At 40.9% G+C, this 22010-nt stretch overlaps 2 protein-coding genes across 4 annotated transcripts in view; one reads left to right on the plus strand and one right to left on the minus strand.

Annotated features, from left to right (window-relative positions):
- Positions 1-22010, plus strand: part of FAM178B (family with sequence similarity 178 member B) — a 119576-nt gene that overhangs the window by 44135 nt on the left and 53431 nt on the right. Inside the window, 1 exon segment of the mRNA XM_043984969.1 lies at positions 9762-9894. Coding sequence (XP_043840904.1) covers positions 9762-9894 — 133 coding nt within the window.
- On the minus strand, positions 8365-8862 carry LOC122741466 (ubiquitin-conjugating enzyme E2 C-like). Of its 3 annotated transcripts, none has more exons than XM_043984972.1 (2): positions 8731-8862; positions 8365-8643 (listed from the first exon to the last, which is right to left on the minus strand). In XM_043984972.1, exons 1-2 carry the CDS (start codon positions 8860-8862, stop codon positions 8365-8367), a joined length of 411 nt encoding a protein of 136 aa, XP_043840907.1. The 3 variants fall into 3 exon arrangements, with proteins under 3 accessions (XP_043840907.1, XP_043840906.1, XP_043840905.1); XM_043984971.1 differs by having other exon boundaries at positions 8365-8489; positions 8556-8862; XM_043984970.1 differs by having other exon boundaries at positions 8365-8862.

The raw sequence follows: 22010 nt of genomic DNA on the forward strand, positions 1-22010 counted from the left end.
GCTACTAAATCATTGTATAATCCTGAATGGCTCATGATACTTTAGTTCTTTCTTTTTGAATGCTTGTAGCATTTTTTTCCCTTTCACTGGAAACTCTGGATTTTGGCTATAATCAGGGTTGTGCTGGAATCAGCTCAAACTAGCCTATAAGAACAGATTGTTAAATTTTCAGTGTGAGCATTTAAGCCTCAGAAATTGGCAAATGCTGCATACTAGGGCTTGATTTATTGTTTTGTTAAATGTCTAGACTTAAGAAAGGAGAAAATTGTTAATAATGATGATTTAACTTAAAAGTCTAATGGGGGGGCAGCTAGGTGGCGCAGTGGATAGAGCACTGGCCCTGGATTCAGGAGGACCTGAGTTCAAATCCAGCCTCAGACACTTGACACTTACTAGCTGTGTGACCCCGGGGAAGTCACTTAACCCTCAATCCAGCCTCAGACACTTGAAACTTAGTAGCTGTGTGACCCCAGGCAAGTCATTTAACCCCCATTGCCCTGCCCCTCCAAAAATATTTCCTCTTCTCAATTTGTTTTCCAGGTCAGTTGTTTTTGTTATGAGATTTCCCCCCCTCCCCATTTTTCCCCTATTTTTTAAGTCATATTTCTTGTTGTCTTAGGAGTCATTAGCTTCTATTTGGCCCATTCTCATTTTCAGGAAGTTTGTTGCTTGGGGAAGGTTTCATACCTCTTGTGCTAAGTTGTTAATTCTCTTTCCAATTCCTTCTTCCACAACTCTTATTTCTTTTCTCAATTTTTTTTACCATTGATCTCATTTCAATTATGAAAATAATCTTTATTTTTTTCAACTCTTGCTTTATTTCTTACAGGAATTCTGGTTGAAGTTGTGTCCAAGCTATTTCTCTTTGAGGCTTTACTTGTATGTTTTGTAGATCTTTTTCTGGATTTGTGTCATGAGCATTCCTGTCACAATAATAGTTTTTATGAGATCTCAGGAATAGTTCAGGCTGGGGACCTGCAGTCTCTCAGTGCTCCCAGAAGGGTCCAGGTTGTGAAGGGCTTTGAATGCCAAAAAGAGGATTTTATATTTGATCTTGGGTGCAACAGGGAGACACTGGAGTTTTTTGCGGGGTGGGAAGTTTTCATAGACAGATGTATAATTTTTAAAAGTCACTGGCAGTTGAATGAAGGAGGGTTTGGAGTAGGGACAAAGTTGAGGCAGGATTATCAATTAGAAGGCTATTGCAATAGTCTGGGCAAGAGGTAATGAAGACTTTATCCAGAGTTGTAACAGTATTAGTGTAGAGAAGGGGAATATATGAGATGTCATGGAGATAGAAACACCAAAGATTTGATGACAGATTGGATATGAGGAGTGAGTGTGAATGAGGAATATAGAATGGCACTGATTTTTGTGACTGGAAGAATGGTAGAGCCCTGAACAGTAAATAGAAAAGTTGGGAACAAGGAAGAGTCTGAAAGGAGTTGGGGGAGGTAATGAGTTCCACTTTGGACATGCAAAGGAGACTGCATGATCAGTTACATGAGAAGAGAACCAGGAGAGGGCAGTCTCATGAAAACCTAAAGAGAGTACAGTCTAGGGTAAGAGGGTGTAATTGACAGTGCTAAAGGCTGTGCGGCATAGAGGTCACTGAGGAAAGGCCATTAGATTTGGCAATTAAGAGATAATTGATAGGGGCAGCTAGATAGCACAGTGGTAAAGCACCGGCCCTGGATTCAGGAGTACCCGAGTTCAAATCCGGCCTTAGGCACTTGACACTTACTAGCTGTGTGACCCTGGGCAAGTCACTTAACCCTCATTGCCCTGCAAAAAACAAAAAAAAACCAAAAACAAAAACAAAAGAGATAATTGATAGATAGAACACAGGCCCAGGAGTCAGGAGGACCTGAGTTCAAATTTGGCCTCAGACACTTAACATTTACTAGCTGTGTGACCCTGGGCAAGTCACTTAACCCCAATTGCCTCACAAAAAAGAAGAAGAAGAAGAAGAAGAGAGAGAGAGAGAGAGAGAGAGAGAGAGAGAGAGAGAGAGAGAGAGTGAGTGAGCGCGAGAGATAATTGATCACTTAGGAGAGAGCAGTTTCAGGTAGCTTTCTCAAGAAGGTTAGCTGCAAATGGGAGGACAGGCATAGGATGATAGATCCAGATGGCTGGATCATTTCTGTTCCCAAAACTGATCTTTAATAGTATAATTTTCTTCTCATGTTGTGCTGTAAGCCTGATCCTGGGGGTGTAGAACCCTTGGTCAGAGTCTACGCTAACCTCTATGGAAGCAGGACCCAACAAGACACCAGTATTGCATCTGGCCTCCCCAAGGCAGTAATACAAGGAAACACTCCCTAGCAACTCACTCCGGGAGGGAGCAGACAGCAGCCGTGTGGGTTCTGCCTCCCTGTTGTGTTACCCATAAGGCACACAATTTATTTCAGGTGGAACCAGCAATGAGCTATATTCCCTATGGCCAAGATCATAAGGAGTGTGTATGAGGAAAGGATGGAGATGGAGGGAGGAGAGTAGCAGGTAGGAGAGTTCCTGGGGGTGGTACTCTCAGGTGGGATCATTTTCTTGCTTTGTGCTGTTTCCTTCTTCCAGCTGAACTGTGTGGGTAGCTTCTGAACCAGTGCAAGAGCTGTTGACTTATGTAAAACCACGACTGTTTCTCTGGCACAGATGGAAAAACCACTTTTGTATTAGATATGACCCTTCTTTCACAGCTTGTCCCCCTGAAGCCCTGTAATGTTCAAGTAATCTTGAGAATGTTGCTTAAAGGAACAGTTTCCAGACAAAACAACTATTAGAGCAGTGGAATAGGAGAGGTTGGAGATGAACTGTTACCCAGATGTTTGAGGCCCAATATCCTTATTTTCCGGCTTCAGTGTTGTAAAAGTTAAAGTACCTCCCTAGGAGTTACCAGAAGACTCCTTCAAGTCTTTCTCTTATGTTTCGCTTTCACCACACAACTCTGGGAAGTCAGTTGTGAAACTAAGTGGTGAAAAGAGGACATGACATCTCAAGGCTACCTAAGGTCAGTGACATGAGTCCTGGCACCCACCCCGCATTCCATCTCCAGAAAACTTACTCTGGATAAGTAGGGCTCAGGAAAACTGGAATGCAAAGTTTACTTGAATGTAGTCAGTGTTTTAGGTTTTCCAATGGTGTTTTCTCCCTTCTTCATTTACATATATGGGAATGATAGAGAGTGAGCAAGTCAGTGAGAACTCTAAGATCCTATCTTCCAAATTGCTTCTGATTAATTCATATAGATTGGGATGTGTAATTTAATTACCCATTAAGAAGGATGAGGGAAGGAAAGAGAAATATTGGGCCCTAGGCCAGAAGCTGGTGGTGTTATTACAGCAAATAATTTGCGGTGTTTTATGTAGCAGATAATATTATGGTGGCAGGAGCTGGATAGTGGACTCAACAGGATTTGAGAGTAATGACAAGGCTTACCAACCCCAAGTCTGCTTTACTAAGCAGTCAGTCCCTATCACAAATATAAGATAATGTATATTTTTCAAATCTTAAAGCACTATATACATGTAAGTTGTTATTTTTAAAAATTACTTTTCTCTTTTTTTCATCTTTTTTGATGGAATTTAAATAAAAAAGCTCCAGAAGAGGATGTGGGAAAACTGGGATACTGATACATTGTTGGTGGAGTTGTGAACTGATCCAATCATTCTGGAGAGTAATTTGGATCTGTGCCTAAAGGGCAACTAAACCATGCATACTGATCCAGCAGTACCACTACTAGGTCTGTATCCCAAAGAGATCATAAAAAAGGGAAAAGGACCTACATGTATAAAAATATTTATAGCAGCTCTTTTTGTGGTGGCAAAGAATTGGAAATTGAGGGGATGTCCATCAATTGGGGAAATGGATGGATAAATTGTGGTGTATAAAAATGGAATACTATCATGCTATAAGAAAGGATGAGTAGGCAAATTTCAGAAAAACCTGAAAAGACTTACATGAATTGATGCAAAGTGAAGTGAGAAGAATGAAGAAAATATTACACATTGTAATAGTAATATGGTAAGAACTATCAATTGTGAGAGACTTAGCTACTTTGACCAGATAATGATCCAAGATATTGTACACTGTAACACCAACACTGAACAATGATCGACTATGAATGACTTAGCTCTTCTCAGCAATATAATGATCTAAGAAAATTCAAAAAGACTTTTTTTTGCAGGTCAGTGAGGGTTAAGTGACTTGCCCAAGGTCACACAGCTAGTAAGCGTCAAGTGTCTGAGGCCAGATTTGAACTCAGGTCCTCCTGAATCCAGGGCGGGTGCTTTATCCACTGCACCACCTAGCTGCCCCCTCCATTTGTCTTTATTATTTTTTTGAGTTATGATTTTTTCTTTCATCTGCTGTAAATACAGTATTATGTCTCTTCAGTTTAGCTTAATCCTCTTTTTTTAAGGTGAGCCTATTCCTACCAGCTCTTTTTTTGAAGCCCCTGCATGGTGCCTTCTCCTTTGCCTCTTTGTTACCCCTTTCCCTTTGGAGTTTTTATGATTAGTTCCATTCTCTTTCCTGCTTTTATCTGGTTATTTAATTTTTCCTCTCTTATTTTTTCATTCGAGTAGAATCACCCTTCTTTTCCTCCCTTTCAACTTGTTCTGTTTGTTAGTTTTTAAATTTTCATTTTTTGCACTGCTTTCCAGTGAGAATTTCCCTTCCCCCATTCTCTTCACTATCCATCTTCCCTTTCTTCTTTGCTAATTTCAGTCTTTTTCTCTCTTATTTCCCCCTACTGCTCGCTTTCTGACTCCCTCCCCTCTCGTGGTGGTTTCCCTAAGGATCTCAAAGCATCTTGGCTTCTTCCCAGGCTGGGCAATTCATATTTCTCTAGAATATGTTTCTGCCCCAAGTGACTTTTGGGAGGATGGAACTGACCCCAGCTGAATGCTGGGCTCTTTCCTTCAAGCTTAGTGAAGTATCTTATAGACTCCACCCCTTCCTCCTACCACCTTCCTGTCTACTCCCCTTCAGAACAACCCCCCCCCCCCACACACACAATGTCTTAACTTGTTCCCCCTCTTTCTCAGTTCTTTGGCCCAGAGTGACAGAGCACTTCCATATTGTTATTATCACAACCTGAGTAAATTTATGCCCAGGAGATCAATATATGTGACTCTTATTCTGTTGTAGACCCATGGGTCAGGTCAACATCTACAGCCTTGCTGCCATAAGTGTAGTGAGCACAGGAGTGAGTGGTGCTGAGTGAGGTAAAGTTAGGTAATAGTTCATGGAGTTTTTGAAAATTTTCTTTAGGTTCTTGGTTTCCTAGATCATTGAGACTGCTGAAATTGCTTTATCTCTGTACCATAATTTCTATTTTGGAGAAGTTTGAGAGGTCATGAGGATCAGAAAAAAATGTCTAATCCAAAAAAAAAATGTCTAGTCCTCTATCTTGTTGGTCACCTGACTTTAAGTCTTATTCCATGTAGCTCAGAGATGATTATTATTTCTCTACTTACATACTTCCTTAAATATTAATTGGCAGTTATATAATGCTTTCCCCACAATAAGCCCATGTTCAATTACTATCCCCATTTTACAAATAAGGATACAGACTCAGAGAGGTTGAATAAGTTGCCTATAGTCTAAATGTTAGAGCAGGGATTTGATCTCAGGTCTCCTGATTCCAAATGAAACATTCTTTTTTTGTGTGTGTGTGAGAAAATTGGGGTTAAGTGACTTGCCCAGGGTCACACAGCTAGTAAGTGTTAAGTGTCTGAGGCCAGATTTGAACTCAGGTCCTCCTGAATCCAGAGGCAGTGCTTTATCCACTGTGCCACCTAGCTGCCCTGTAACATTCTTTTTGCTATGCCAAATGTCTTTCCACAAACACAAACTTTGCACACACACACACACACACACACACACACACACATACACCTCCCCATATGTATATATGTGCATATATAGATATATACACATATAAGATCCCTCATATGTTACACAGATATTATATATATATATATATTTTTTTTTTAGTGAGGCAATTGGGGTTAAGTGACTTGCCCAGGGTCACACAGCTAGTAAGTGTTAAGTGTCTGAGACCGGATTTGAGCTCAGGTACTCCTGACTCCAGGGCTGGTGCTCTATCCACTGCACCACCTAGCTGCCCCTCAGATATTATATATTCAAAGTTTGTGTTATATATCTATAGATATATAGAAATAGATGTGTAGATATGAATATAAATACATACATGTATAGAATACAGATGTTTATATATATATACATTTTCCATGTATGTATGCATGAGTGTCATTGTTCCCCCTACACTATGACTTCATGTACTAGTAAACTTGCTGCCAAGGTTTAAAAAGGACATTGATAATTGAGAGACTTCAAAGGAGGGCTGCTAGGATAGTGAAGGCCTTAAGTCTATATCATATGAGAACTGGTTGAAGGAACTGGGCATGTTTAGCTTGGAAAGGAGAAGATTTGGGGGGACATGATAACAGTTTCAAGCATGTGAAGGGCTATCATGCTGGGGAATGATTAGACAGTTCATTTGGCCCCAAAAGAGGGACCAGAATCAGGAACAGTGGATGGAAGTTGCAATGTGGTAAATTCGGATTCAGTGTCAAGAAAAGCTTTCTAACCATTAAAGCTGTCCCTAAGTAGAATAAGCTGCCTCAAGAGGTGGCAGGTTCACCCTCCTTGGGGGTACTCAAGTAGAGATTGGACAATCACTAGTTGTTATGGTAGGTATTGCTTTTGTATATGGCTTAGATTAGATGGCCACTGAGGTCCACTCAAATACATAAATTCTTTGACTGTGCAAACATATCCCACCTTTGTGCATGAAATCTCATCGTGCTTTACAACAATCAGTCGACTTAACATCTCTAAGGAGTGGGCAACAATGTTATTGCCTCTCTCAAGCTGGTTGAGGGAGTGAATTAAATCTATGAAAGTGTTTTCTTTTTCGAGATCCAATTAAATTCTAATGTAGCTTGTCTAACCTCACATTTTCATCCACAGCATGGGAACTGCCAGCTGATTTGGTTCTCTTCTGCTTGTCATTCTCTGCTCTTTGACCCCACCATCAATGGGTTATCAGAGCACCTTACTGAGTTTTAGGAGTTGTCCCTTTCCCTAAATTCACCATTCCCATAGTAGTCATCTTTCTGCTTTGATGCCTCTGGCATAAGGGAAATTCAGTGTGAGTAATCCCATTGCTTCAAGGTAGTTTGGTTTTATGGTTGTGCCTCTTTGAGGAGCCAGGCTTCATTGCTTATAGATTAACTGTAGAGATGAGGAAGTAGCATTGTGGGACTGCTGAGTCTTTACTCTCTGGAAATCAGTGGAGATAGAGTTCTCTGCTGATGCTTATGACAAGAGGTGTAAGTTATTCTGGGATGTTGCCTGAGTACTGGGGTCTGAGTTCTTGAATGATAATCTAGCAGTGGCAGTTTACTCATTTCCAAGTTAAACATTTGCATTCTTGGCATGGTTAGCCTAGTTTCATTAGTTGTGACTTCTTTTCAGTTTCTCTCCTGTTCAGGTACTTGCTGGTCAAGTTTATTTCTGGCTCTTATGTATCTGTGTGTCTTTCTAGAAATGAAACACTTCTCTTTCTCACAGAAAAGGAAACAGGCTCAGCTAAGGATAGGAAATTTGGATAAGATCATTGAGTAAAAAATGAGAGGATCTTGCTGTACTAATTCCATGGGTGGCACACAGAATCTTTTTAGAAGTCACATACTTTGCTATTTGCAAGGTTGGCAGGTTGAGGCGGGGCAGTTTCCTGTACATGTTGGTGCTTGCCGTTTGGGAAAATGTGTAGCACATTGTATTTTATTTTTCTGCTCTTCTGTCTGTAAATTTACTCAAGAAAAAGATTGAATATTTTCCCCTTTGTTCAAAGAGTAATATTTATGTTTTACTAATTTAGTTAAATAAGTTCAGCAAATTCATACCCATTGCCCTATCTATTCCTGCTGGATATATACTTTGCTGGACTTTTTAGGCTATGGACCAGGAGGTAAAGGTATGATTGGTGTACAGATGGAAGAACCAAAATATTTTAGATGGTAATTCTGGCAGGTCTTCATTTGAACCACTACCAACCCCAATTCTGTATAACACATGACCTTATATCTTTTTTTAAAAAAAACAAAACAAAACAAATTTATTTATACATTAATGTTGAGGGCTGGACTAGAGTTTAAGAAAGAAGGAAAACAGTATGATACAGTCCTGTACAGAAGAGAGAAGACAGGTTATGAGGAAGGGGAAATGATGCATGCACGCACACATACACATACACACAAGATGAAGGGAAGATAGACTGGGCAGCCGGGGTCAGGGCTCCTGGCTGGTCACCTGCTTCATGTAGGTTTCCAGCAGCTACTTTTTAAAGGCTGTGGGGTTTGTACAAAGTTCAGCAGCATGTGTGTTCAATGGGCTGTCAATATTGGATTCTCCCAGCAGGTTCTGGATAGATAGTAGAATGGTCCTGACATCATACAGAGCTGAGCACTTGTCCTTGAGGATGTCCAAACAGATATTGCCTTGGGTATCCACATTAGGATGGTAACAAGGTGTGACAAATTTCACAGTGGGAGCATTATATGGGTAGCCACTGGGGAACTCCAAGGAGAGCTTGTACCTCAGGTCTTCATATACTGTCCCAGCAGCCCCATGGATGGTCCCGACCCATTTGAAGAGATTGTCAGACTCTGGGAAGGCAAAAATTCCTTTGTCTCCAGATATCATTAGGGTCATCAATTCCTGCTGTAACCTCTTGCCCACGGATCCTCGGGCCGTGCCTGCCCCAGGCTTGGCCCCCTTACAAGAGGTTGCAGTGGCGCTGGCAGCAGACGGGTCGCAGTTCTGTGAGGCCATGGGGGACCACAGATAAAGCAAGAGAAACTACCGGGCAGCAACTGCCTTGCCTATCTTTTTTGAGATTTTTGGTTTCAGATCCTTGGTTTCCTTTTGTGGCCAACAGTTTAGCTTGCTTTTCCCCTGTGGTAGTGTCATGGAATCAGTCTCCTTCCCAAATGGCAACATTGTAGTGCAACTGTTTAGTAATTGCTACACAAAACCTTACAAATGGATCACTTTAAAGAACTTCGGGATTCTTTTTTTTTTCTTTTTTGTTTCAATGATGCCTTTTGTTTTTTATACCATTGTCTTTTCCTAATGCATCCCCCATCCCTCAATATTCACATTAAATTGTTCCTTATGACACAAAAAATAATGAAACAAAACTAACAATATCGACCTTTCTACTTAAAGGTGGATATTATTTTTCATTAGATATTTTCCAGGACTAAGATTTATCACTCCAAATAATCTTAGTCTGACTGTCTTTTCGTGTTTTCATTCCCATAATTGTGTACTGTGGCATTATGTATATTGTTCTTTATGATTTCTAGTAAGTTGTCCCATGTTTCTCTGATTTCCTCATATTCTTCATTTATCATGGCACAATACTATTTTATTATATTCATATGTGAAAATTATTTTCATCCACTAAACAAACAATGAACACCTACTTTGTTTCTACCTTTTGTTTTTTTGCCACAAAAAAGTGATGTTATGCCTATTTTGGTGTACATGGGCCTTTTCTTTTCTGTCTTTGTCCTCCTCAGAATATATGTCTAGTAAGAGATCAAGTAGTCCTGAGTTCATAAAAACTTTTGCAAGTGCTAGAGATAAGATTCTTTACCTTTTTTTCTAAGGGTCTTCTCTTATTTACCTAACCTTATGCCCTATGACCTTTGACTTTGACTTAACAGGGGGAGATAATGCCTATGTCTGGTGCCCAAAACTACAAGAGATTATCATGGCCTTTCAGAGCCTGGGAGCAAGAGGTCCTAACTTGTATCCCAGAGCATTTCTTCAGCCTGAGTCCTCTGTCCGTGCTAAGAAGTAAGTGTTTCCTCTTCATGAACTTTAGAGAATTTCGACCCTTAGCGGAGAGGTACTTCCTACTAGAGAGTTTTCTCAGTGCCATTTATTCAACATTTTAAAAACTCAAACCCTGGGGGCCGCTAGGTGGCGCAGTGGATAAAGCACCGGCCCTGGAGTCAGGAGTACCTGAGTTCAAATCCAGCCTCCGACACTTAACACTTACTAGCTGTGTGACCCTGGGCAAATCACTTAACCCCAATTGTCTCACTAAAAACAAGCAAACAAACAAACAAAACTCAAACCCTGGCACAGTATTATAGTAGTATCTATATTGAAATATAAAAGCTATAGCATACAGTACCCACCTGAGGGACTTATAGTTTAACAAAAGAACAAACACCCATAAATACCTATGAATATGTGGCAGAAACCTATAAACATGTAATACATATATTTAAATATTGTGATACACAGTAAAGTGTTCAACTAAATATAGCAGTATTCAAAACAACACTAAAGAAAGATAAATTTGGCTGCTATGTCCAAGATTCCTATAACATTGCAGAAATCATATGTGATGCCTGTGGCACAGCAATCCAAATCTGTTTCTGTGACAGGAATGCTGCCTTCAGGAAGTCTACAGAAAGGCAGTATGTCATTGTATGAATTATCCAGCTAAGGGAGTGTAGTGTCTGAGTTGCCTTCTGAATGACTTTGTTTTACATGAGCCACTAGCCTAGTGGTTCTGTCAGTGTCTCTGTGACTTGTATGGGAAAGTTTTTGTTTATTTGTCTTCTAAAAGCAACAACAACAACAAAAAATCAGCTGCATTATATCCACCTGCCACTGGCTAAGTTTGCAGGTACCTAGGTTGCTTTTTTGGCTGTTAAGTTCATGGCTTTGTCAGTAATACCAAGAAGTTTTATTCTATCCCTGTTAGCCATGTCCAGAATTAATCTAAGGAATGAAGTGAACTATTACTCAGAATATGAAAATATAAAATCTATGATTTTGTAAACAGCTCATGAGCCTCAATGTTATCTCTCTGGACTGTCCTTTCTTAGGTCTTGTTTCTCCACATTCATAGATTCAGTCAGCATTATGTGTAAAATAGGGATAATAATAGCACTTGCCTCATGGTGTTATGAGGATCAGATGAGATAATTGTAAAGCACTTAGCACAGTGCTTGGCACATAGTAAGCACTATATAAATGTTAATTGTTGTTGTTATTTGTAAGACAGATATATGGCATAAAGTTAAAGGAAATGGATCAAAGGGACCTAAACAGAGATATAGGTCTCTAGCTAGAGCCAAACCTTTTCTCACTTTCCTTCCATTTCTTCAGGGATGGTAGGAGTATTGCTGAACTGTGTAAATCCAAACCACAGGGTGGGATCCCTGTCTGCTGTAGTAAGCAGGCCAGAGTTGTAGGGAAAAAAAATAAGGAAAGAGACTTTCTGCCCTCATCTCAGATGCACACTAGAAATAAGGAAAAGTGGGAAAGGGGGTGGCAGAACTCAATCTTCTCCTCGAACTCCCTCAGTCAATGAGATTCAACTTGGAATCCTCTCTCCTCATGATCCTTATCCCCATATCGGGGTGTAGGTTGTGTTCAGGGAAGACTACTAGTACCTCTGGTATGAGGGCTGCTGAACCCTTTTCAGGGATGCTTTCCATTTTTGGTGTCCATCTGATTGCCCTAACTCTCACCTGTAGCGCTAAGAAGCTGTAACATGCACAGCAACCATACCGCAGCAGATGGCTAAACCAGGTTGAGGGTAACCAAGGTGTCTTAAATCCCTCAGTGAGTTGGGGGGGGTGTCTACCTGAAGCATGTAGAGACTTCCCCCAGCTTCCTCCAGCAGAATGGGCAGATGAAAATAATTTGTTCCATGCCCATGAAGGAGGCTGAAACAAGCACTGTATAGCACTTAGAGCTTGGTTAGACATTGAAGATGCCAAGGTCATCCACTGCATCTTTCTTTTTTTTTGTTGTTTTTAGTGAGGCAATTGGGGTTAAGTGACTTGTCCAGGGTCACACAGCTAGTAAGTGTTAAGTATCTGAGGCCGGATTTGAACTCAGGTACTCCCGAATCCAGGGCTGGTGCTCTATCCACTGCACCACCTAGCTGCCCCTTAAAATAAATTTTTAATGAAATAAAAGATTTCTTTTCTTTTTCTTTTTTTGGTGGGGCAATGAGGGTTAAGTGACTTGCCCAGGGTCACACAGCTAGTAAGTGTCAAGTGTCTGAGGTCGGATTTGAACTCAGATCCTCCTGAATCTAGGGCCGGTGCTTTATCCACTGCGCCACCTAGGTGTCCCATGCATATTGAACCATCACTAGTCATCTTGACTTTGTCTTGCCACTGGACTTTGATGACTCAAGAAGAAAGAGTGAGGCCAATGACTTCTGGAAGTTCTGCCTCACCTAAATCCAATTTATGCATAAATCAAGACATTGCCTGTGTAATTTTACCATTTTTACTTATCTCAAAATTCTGTGGTAAAAGGTAAGTGATGAAGCAGCAGGTGCAGATACACTGGAAGCTGTAGTTACAATCTTGCACATGGGTGGCCCAGGCCATAGGGTCATCTTTTCACTGGACAGAAGCAGCAGTGGGATTTAGTAGCCCCTTGGGTATCTGAGCAGCCTTTTTAAGGACTACAAGGTTCACTTCCTGGTGTGAGGAAGGGTGTAGAAAAGATGCCCTAAAAATGGAGTGGCTGCAGTGAAGAGGAGCATCATGAAGCTGGTGTAGGTTTTACAACCACAACTAATCTACTCAACAAACTTATATGCCTACTAAAAGGAGTGAACAACAAGCTCATGACAATTCAATTGCTACTTGTGGGGAAGCACCATGCCACCATCATCAGTGCTTACATTCTCACTATGATGAACCCTGATGAGCTTAAAGAAAAATTTTATGAAGCCCTGGAGACCCTCATCATCAATGTGCCAAAAGAAGATAAGCTTATAATTCTGGTGACTTTAATGTAAGAATAGGCACAGACTACCAGACATGGCAGGGAGTCCTGGGGAGGAATGGAGTTGGAAACAGCAACAGTCACTTACTACTGAAGACTTGGATGTTGCATGACCTTCTCATCACCAACATTATCTTCTATTTGCCTAAACACAATAAAACTTTATGGATAAACCCTTGAAACAAACATTGGCATTTAATAGACTATGTCAGGGCAGCTATGTGGCACAGTGGATAAAGCACTGGCCCTGGATTCAGGAGTACCTGAATTCAAATCTGGCTTCAGACACTTAACACTTACTAGCTGTGTGACCCCGTAACCCTCATTGCTTCACAAACAACAATGACAACAACAAAACCAACCCACAAACAAACAAAAAACAAACCAAAGGAAATAGGGTTAGCACATAGTGCCTGGCATGTAAAAGGAATTTAATAAATGCTTGTTTCCTTCTTCCTCTAAAAACAAAAAAATAGACTATGTCATTGTAAGGAGAAGAGATGTAACAAGGGCAATGTGTGGCACAGAGTGCTGGACTGATCATAGACTTATCCTCTCCAAGCTAAATATTCACATTTGACAAAAGCAGCAGCCCCAAGGCAAGATGATTACCAGAAGACTTGATGTCAACAGATTATGGTGCTTCTCCAAGTGGCAACAGTTTGTTTTTAACTTGGAGGGAAAGCTGAGCCAGTACATGATTGGCAATAGTGGAGAAGAAAAAGAGTGGGCAGCTTTCAGAGATTTGGTATACAGCACTGCATTTACTCATCTAGGCCAGAATACTGGCAAACATCAATATTGGTTTGATGAAAATAATGGGGAAATTCATAAGCTGCTAAATGAAAAATGAGAACTCCACAGGGCTTACCAGCAGGATAGTTCAAGTAAAGTATGAGTAAAGCTTAGAGATACAAGATTCTTGGCTCAGTAAGAAGGCAGATGAAATCCACTTTTACACTAATAGTAACAATCTAAAGAGCTTTTATTATGCCCTTAAGGCTACTTATGGGCCAGAGAGCTATGATGTATCTCAACTACTCAGTGCTCATGAAGTCACATTGATTAGTGATAACGACATGATCTTGAAGGGATAGGCTGAACACTTCCATAGCATCCTCAATAGACTATCATTAATCAATACTAAAGCCACTGACTGTATACCTCAGGTTGAAGTCTAACCCTTTCTAGCCACCAAAGAAAAGGTTTTGAATTCCATTAGGCTCCTCTTGTGTGGCAAAGCACCTGGTGCTGATTTTATTCCAGCTGAGGCTTACAATTTAAGGGGTTTACTGCTCATACAAAAACTAACTAAACTTTTTGGGGTTATATGGCAAGAGGAGGTTATCCCCTAGGAGTTCAAGGGAAAGGGAAATAGATTGTTCTGTGATAATCACAGGGGTTTCTCTCTCTTAGTCATTGCTAGCAAGATCCTTAATAGGCTGATCCTTCATCTGGAAGATGATCATCTCTCTGAGAGTCAGTGTGTCTTCAGAAAAGACCAAGGAACAATTGATATGGTATTTGCTACATGACAAGAAGATATGGCAAAGACAGAACAGAGGTTTATACACATTTGTTGATCTGACCAAGGCCTTTGATACTGTCAGTCATGAGGGCTTGTAAAAAATTATGTCAAAATTTGGTTCCCCAGGGAAGTTCCTCAGTATTGTACGTCAATTTCATGATGGCATGCTTGCCCAAGTTCTGGATAATAGATGATACTCTCATGCTTTCCTAGTCACCAATGAAGTGAATCAAGTCTGGGTCCATGCTTTTTTTAACATGATGTTTTCAGCAGTGCTGTCAGATGCCTTCAACAAGGATGAAAATAGCATCATGGTCAACTAACACACTTATGGCAAATTATTTAACTTGAAAAGGCTACAAGCCAAGACTAAAGTAGAGGGAGAGTTGGTGCATGATTTATTGTTTGAAGGTCATCGTGCACCCAATACAGCCTCTGAAACTGAGATGCAATAATAATTAGCTGCTTATGCTAATTTTGCTAATTTTGGCCTAACAACACCAAAGAAATAGATTTTTCCACCAGCCAGCACTGTACCATACGTGGAATCATCAGTTACAGCAAATAGAGAAATTTTGAATACTGTGTATAAGTTCACTTACCTTGGCAGTATCCTTTCCAGTGATGTACACAAAGACAATGAGGTTGATGCATGCATTGCCAGAGCTAGCTCAGTGTTTGGAAGACTCAAAGGAAAGTGTGGCAGAGGAGAGGTATTGGACTGACTACCAAAATGAAGGTCTACAGGGCCTTCATGCTGACCTCATTGTTGTGTGCCTGTGAAACCTGGACAGTATACCAGCACCATGGTGGGGAAAGGAATCACTTTCATTTGAATTATCTTAGGAAGATTCTGAAGACCACCTGGCAAGATACGGTATCAGACACTGAGGTCCTTTCTTCAGCTAAACTGCCAAGCATTCAAACTCTGCTTCAGAGAGTGCAACTCTGATGGGCTAGCCACATTGTTTGAATGCTAAATGTCTGTTTACCTAAAAGACTATTTTACAAAGAATTCACACAAGGCAAGTGATCACATGGAGGTCAGAAGAAGTGATACACTCTCAAGGTCTCTCTGAAGAACTTTGGAATTGATTGCATGACATGGGAGACACTGGCAAAAGACTGCCCAGTATGGTGTCCCTGCATCAAAGAAGACACTATGCTTTGTGAACAAAGTGGAATTGCAGTAGCTCTAAAGAAACATGAAATGTGCATATTTAGGCACATATCCACTTTACATGTTCACATAGATTATTTGTGATAGACCTGTGGCAGAACCTTCTAAGCTCATATTGGTCTAATCAGTCATAGTTGGACACACTGTACCTTGGCTGCAACATAGTGATGTCATTTTGGTCCTCTTTGAGAACTAAGGACAACAACTAATCCCCAGAGCCAATCAGGTCATCTCAAGTCAATAAGCATTTATTAAGTGCCTTCTATTTGCCAAACATGTTGTTAATTTCTAGGAATTTTTTAAAAATGTAAAAACAGTCCCTACCTTACAGGAAGTTCACAATCTAATGGGAGAGACAATAGGCAAACAACTATGAACATGCAAGATATAGATAGGATAAACTGGAAATAATCTCAAAGGGAAAAATCTCCAGGATTTAGAGTCTCCCTCAGCACTAGGCTCTGATTATTTCACACACCAGCTAGTTGAGTTTTTATCCACAGCAGCAGCTCGAGCTGCCACTGCAGTGGCAGCCCAGGCTACTCCTCTCTTTCTATGGAAACTCAGTGGTCTGAATGCATTAGCTGTAGCTACTCATCCCCAGTTCCCCCATGATCAGCAGAAAGTCCCTCTTCAAGGTCAGTGGAAGAGAAGTCAACTTCAGATGCTACAATGTAAAATAGGTCTTCCTTCTCTATCTTATCTCCTGTTTTCCTGCCAGAGTGAACTCAGAGCTGTACAGTTTCAGCAGTAACCTCTCTTTCCCAAAAAGGAGAATCAGAGCCATCTGACCTCTGGTGGCATGTCTCCAGTTTTGTTTTGTCTCCCTCTTTAGAAATGTTTTGGGTTCTCCGTTCTCCACTGAGGTGAAAAAAGTGATGCAGAAACACTGGCTACACATATGTGACCTATATCTATTTTGGTGGCAAACCTGGGTGTCCATCTGTGGACTATACAGTAAAGGTTCTTATTTCTTAATAGGGGGTGAGCATAACTCCACAAGGAGTAGTGTAGGCTCAGTTCTCTTCTGCTATCTTGTAGGAAGGGCTGTGATTGTTCTAAGATTGTAGGGAGGGCAGTGTTTATAGTCTAAGAAGAGATTTCTAATCCTAGCTTTCCACTGAAGAATTAGCTTTGATTTTAGAGATTCTAAAACTGGAACATGCAACCAGAGGGGAAAGGGGAAGAAGACATAATTGAGAACACGAAGAAGAGGCAAGTACTATAATAGCAAGAGAGCTGGATTTGTATCTGTGACGTTGGGCAACTGACTTCATTTTCCTGGGCCTTAGTAAAAGAAAGGAGTTGGACTACAGGATCTATAAGAGCCTTTCTAATTTTAAATCTAGATAGGATCTCAGGACAATTTGATCTGATTGTATCAGTTTATCTGTCCCACCCCCAACAAAGATATATGGTCATATATCAATCAATTAGTATTAAGCTTTTACTATGTGCCCAACACCGTGCTAAAGAAAGAGGGGAAAAGTCCTACAACAAGCAAAACCTTGCCCTTAAGGAGTGTACATTCTAATGGAAGAGACAACATGTAAATAAGGAGGAACCTAGAAGTATGTACAATGCAGATAAAGGTCACTGGCATTGGCATTGGCAAAGTCAAAAGGTGAGATTTGAGCTGACTCTTTGAAGGAATCTTTGGAAACCAAGAGGGAAAGTAAAGAAACAGAACACCCCAGGCAAAGGGGATAGCCAGTGGAAGGGCAGAGAGACAGGAGATAGAGTGACATTTGTCCCTTAAGCCCTCTTAGTTAATGTTTAAATTAGTCCTTAAATCCTGTTACTTAATGTTCTGAATAGATGGTGGGATCTTCCATGCCTATTTTGGCCTTCAGAACTGAAGTATTATCAGGTCTGTAAATTAGGATAGGTAGAGAGACAGAGGACTGGTTAAGGCAACAGGCTGCAGGTTCTATGATCATGGGTTCAATTCATTACATATTCATTTGGAATATTGGAAACAATATTTCATCACAATCATATACTACAGATTGTTTAGCCATTCCCCAATTGATGTGCATTCTTTTGACTTACAATTCTTAGTCACCACAAAAAGAGCTGCTATAAATATTTTTGTACAAATAGGTCTTTTTCTCTCTTTTGGGATGTCTTTGGGATATAAACCCAGAAGTAGTATTGCTGGATCAAAGGATATGCACAGTTTTGTAGCCTTTTGGGCATAGTTCCAAATTGTTCAACAGAATGGTTGGATCTGGGCAGCTAGATGGTGCAGTGGATAGAGCACCAGCCCTGGATTCAGGAGGACCTGAGTTCAAATGTGACATCAGACAATTGACACTTATTAGCTCTGTGACCCTGGGCAAGTCATTTCACCCTCATTGTCCCGCAAAAACAAAACAAAAACACAGAATGGTTGGATCAGTTCACAACTCCACCAACAGAAGACACCATATTGTTACAAGTATTCCAGCCTGCTTTTCCACCTTGGAGCTTTGAAATATTCTTTAGAACCCCTCTACAAATTTCCTATAATTTCTGAGGAAATTTCAGCCACCTAGAGCCCCAAGGATGAAGTAATGCCACCCTGTCATTTTGTGGAGGGCATGGTAGCTTGAAGTGGAAATTGCCCCTCAAAGTGATAGAGAAACATGATGTTGCCAACTCCATAGTGCCTAAGGCTTCTCTTCAGGGCTGCTGGAATCTGTTCTTATACAGGTGCTGTTCTTATACAGCCTAAAATTCTTTTTTCAAAATTAGCTTTGGTAAATTAGTATCCAGTGTCTTCAAATTCCCTACAGCAATTATTCCCAAATTTATTGGAGTGGTAATGATTTATTTTGGTTTGATTTTTGATACACTCCTTCCTTCCTAAAAATGCTGTGTGTGTATATATATATATATATATATAATTTTTTAAAATTTGAAAATGATTAGAGAAATTTCTTAGAGGAAGATGCAACTAGGTTTTGTAAAACCACAATGGGCAGTGGATACCTTCCTATATATTATAGGTAGGGTTTTGTACTGATTATGATTAATTGAGGTCAAGGCCATTGGTGCCTCAGGTCTTTTTATACAATGGATGAATGAGCATCAACCGAAAGACAGAATTATGCTAAGAACACGAATTTGAACTCCCACTATCTGCTCCAAAGTTATATTGAGTAATTTGGTGCCAAACTAAACTTTACCACATTCTGCTGTAGCTATAAATAACCTACTCTTGTGCCAGCCTGCCAAGATCCTGCCCCTTTCGCTTTCCTCTAAGTTCCAGATCTAGTGTAATAAGCTTCTTTCCACTTCCCCAACTTAGAACTTTAATCACACTGTCTGGGTTGGGTGGGGATGAGAATCACATGCAGAAAAAAACAAATGCAAGGTGGGAGATGGCATTGGGACAAGGACTGGAGCCAGCAGCTATCAGATGGGCTGCTTTTAGCTCCTGTGATGAGTGTCAGATGATAAGTAAAGTGGAAGGAAGCGTTGACAGTCCAGTTTGCTCTCTATAAAGACATTGTAGGCACCTTTAAAGCTCACTAGCTTCATGCCTACATTACATCCCATATATAAGAAATTCCTTATCTTTGGAAGGAGCAGGGGGCTAGGTCTGATGGATACCTACACTCTGAGTGTCAGAGCTATAGCCTTCCAAAGTTTCATTTTAAATTTTGAAGTGAATGGGATGGCTGTTTTAGAATATAAACTCTAGTGTTATTTCTTAACACAGATTGTGCTTGGCTTCTCTCCATACAATGAAGCAGTTGGAACCCCATTGCCTTAGAGTGAGAAGCATTGTCAGAGTTGTAGCATTTTACCTGGGGATCAATACTTTTTTACTTTTTTCCCTTGTGTTTCTCTAGACCTGGAACCTTGCCATGTTTTAAGATTTTTGACTATTGAGATGGAATGGGGAGAAAATGCACACTATCAGACTTTACTTAGTACTATAACCAGGAGTTACCTTTCCACTGGGTTCTGTAGGAGACTTGTGGGAACTAACTTTTTAGTAGATAACTTTGCTACCAAGGTTTTGGACCGATTGGAGACTTAACACATCATCTCTTTGGAATCAGAAAAAAAATAGGTATTTTAAGAATCATTTAGAATAATTTGGTATCTTCCCTTGGGTCTTGTGGAAAGACAGAGATTAACAGTCCCAGTGGGACTTGGGCTCAATGAAGGTTTCCCTGTTCCGTCTTATTTAAGTGAGTTGTTGGCAGTCTATTCAGCTTAGAGATCCCCAGTGCTCCTGTGGACCTAGCTAGATGGGAGATCTCTGTGAAAAACCTACTGAGACTGAGTCAGCAGGGGGCACTCTTCCCCTGGTTCATTGTCCTAGAAGAGGTTAGAAATGGCTGTTGTGAGAGGGGTGGCAGTGATGGGGTGGGCTGATTAAAGTATCTCCCCTGTAGAGGTGTGAGACATCATTAGTGAATGTATGAGGAACTGTGAAAAGCTCTAGGCTAAAAGTTGTCTTTGGTTTCTTGGACAAGTAGCCTGGGAAGGGCCAGAGCAGCTTTGGCAACTGAAAGCAAAAGTCCCCTCCCCAGAGAGACCCTTCCTTCTCTTCCTCCTGCTACTACCAACCTAAATGGGACCTCCAATGAAACCTCAACATTCCCCATAACTCTCTAGGTTGAGCATCTGCACAGCACCCTTCCCTTAATTCGGCTGAGGGAAGGTCAGAGTTTTAAAAGTTTTACTAAGGAATTAAGAAATATACTGAAGCCAAATAAGGAACAGAAGCAGAGAATTCTCAGGTTGCAAGAGCCCTCCTGTCACCAGCCTAACACATTCTGCAGGTGGATACACTCAGCTCCTTCATCCTTAGTGTTTCCTCCTAACCGATGGAGGTGGCTTTAAATGGCTTTGTTAATTGTAGGCTTCAGAGCCAGCCCTCAGAGCAGTTTTCTCCCAAGGACTTTCTTCTGCCTGGCTTTTCCTGTCACTTCTCAATGATTTCTATCTTCAGGACTCTTTAGTTTACTTCCTGCACTTCCTAACTCTTAGCCCCTTCAAAGTGGGGCACAGTTAATGATGGCCATCATCTAGAAAACCAGAAGGCTGAAGCTGTCTGGATGATAGCATCACTGGTTGGCTAGGTTACTCTGAATGGGCAAATCCCTTTCCTCTCTTTCTGGCTCATTCTCTACTTTAAAATAAGGGAAAATAGCACGTATCAGCCAAAAGTTAGGGAATTTTCCCCAATCAGGAAAGCAAAGTACTTCCTGTATGAGAAAGTTCAGATCTCCCAACGACTGATGTTTGTCACTGGATTGGAGTACACAGGAGTCTTTAAGATGAGGGGTGCTGCGGTGAAGAGAAAGGTCAGGATGAAAATAGAAAGTAGAAACAGGAGGACATATTTTGAAGGAAATGAATAGGGATTAAAGATTTAAAGTGTGGGAAGGAAGAGAAGAGCGGAGACTTAGCAGATAAACTCCTGGAGAAAAGTAGAGAAAAGTGTGGAAACTGAGAGGGCTGAGACCGCTCAATATGAATTTATACCTATATGTACAGTCCTAGGTGGCAGCTCGGTGGCACAGTGGATAGAACACTGGGATTAAAATCAGGAAGATTCATCTTCCTTAGACTCTAGCTGTGTGACCCTGGGCAAATCACTGAATCCTGTTTGCCTCAGTTTCCTCATTTGTAAAATGAGCTGGAAAAAGAAATGACAAAACCACTTCAGTATCTCTGCCAAGAAAACCCCAAATGGGGTCACTGAGAATCTGACACAACTGAAACAACTGAACAACAAGAGTCATAAAAAAAACAAAACAAAACCCCAAACCGTCATAGATGCTGTTATGTTGAACCAGAAACCCAAAAGAACTTTGGGAAAATAAGTCCAAAAGCTATTTGTGTTTACCAGATTTTGAGAGTGAGGGCTGAATTAACACACCAGGGTTCATAGTCAACAACTTGAATCCCCAAGTCCTTACCCTGAAGTACAAGCTGATGCCTAGCACTGATCTGAGTCCCAGTGAAAGGCTCTTCTCTACTCGGACCATCAGGTCATGGTACTGTTCTCATGGTGCCAGATGCTTTCATCCATTCAGTTCTTGGAAAGGGCAGCCTGGCTGAATAGGCTAAATGGATAAATAAACGGCAATTAATACATCAAAGGCATACTCTGTCAAGCATGAGGAGTTGTTTCTAACTGGCTGTTTTGGGGACAGTGTAATTTGATCCATGTAAGGTTTGTTTCTTCTCTTCCATTAGCTCAGCATTGATTCTTCTCCCTCACATTGGCTTTTGCCATGTGTTGTGCAGAGCTGAAATCGACAGGTCTGGTTTTATTTAGCAGCACCTGCCTATGGGATGTGCAGAACTGCTTCCTGCCAGGAGAGCTTTGTTCCTGCCTTTCCAGTGACGGTCCAAGTCAGCCTGGCTCCTGGCAAAGTGGCTCATTAATTGAACAAAGCCAAAAGGAGACCCACCCCCACCTCAGGC

Source organism: Dromiciops gliroides, chromosome 2, assembly GCF_019393635.1.
Source record: "Dromiciops gliroides isolate mDroGli1 chromosome 2, mDroGli1.pri, whole genome shotgun sequence".
NCBI classification, from domain to species: Eukaryota; Metazoa; Chordata; class Mammalia; order Microbiotheria; family Microbiotheriidae; genus Dromiciops; species Dromiciops gliroides.

Coding starts and splice junctions, on each gene's coding strand:
- LOC122741466 (XM_043984970.1), bottom strand. CDS start 8,862: ATGGCCTCACAGAACTGCGACCCGTCTGCTGCCAGCGCCACTGCAACC.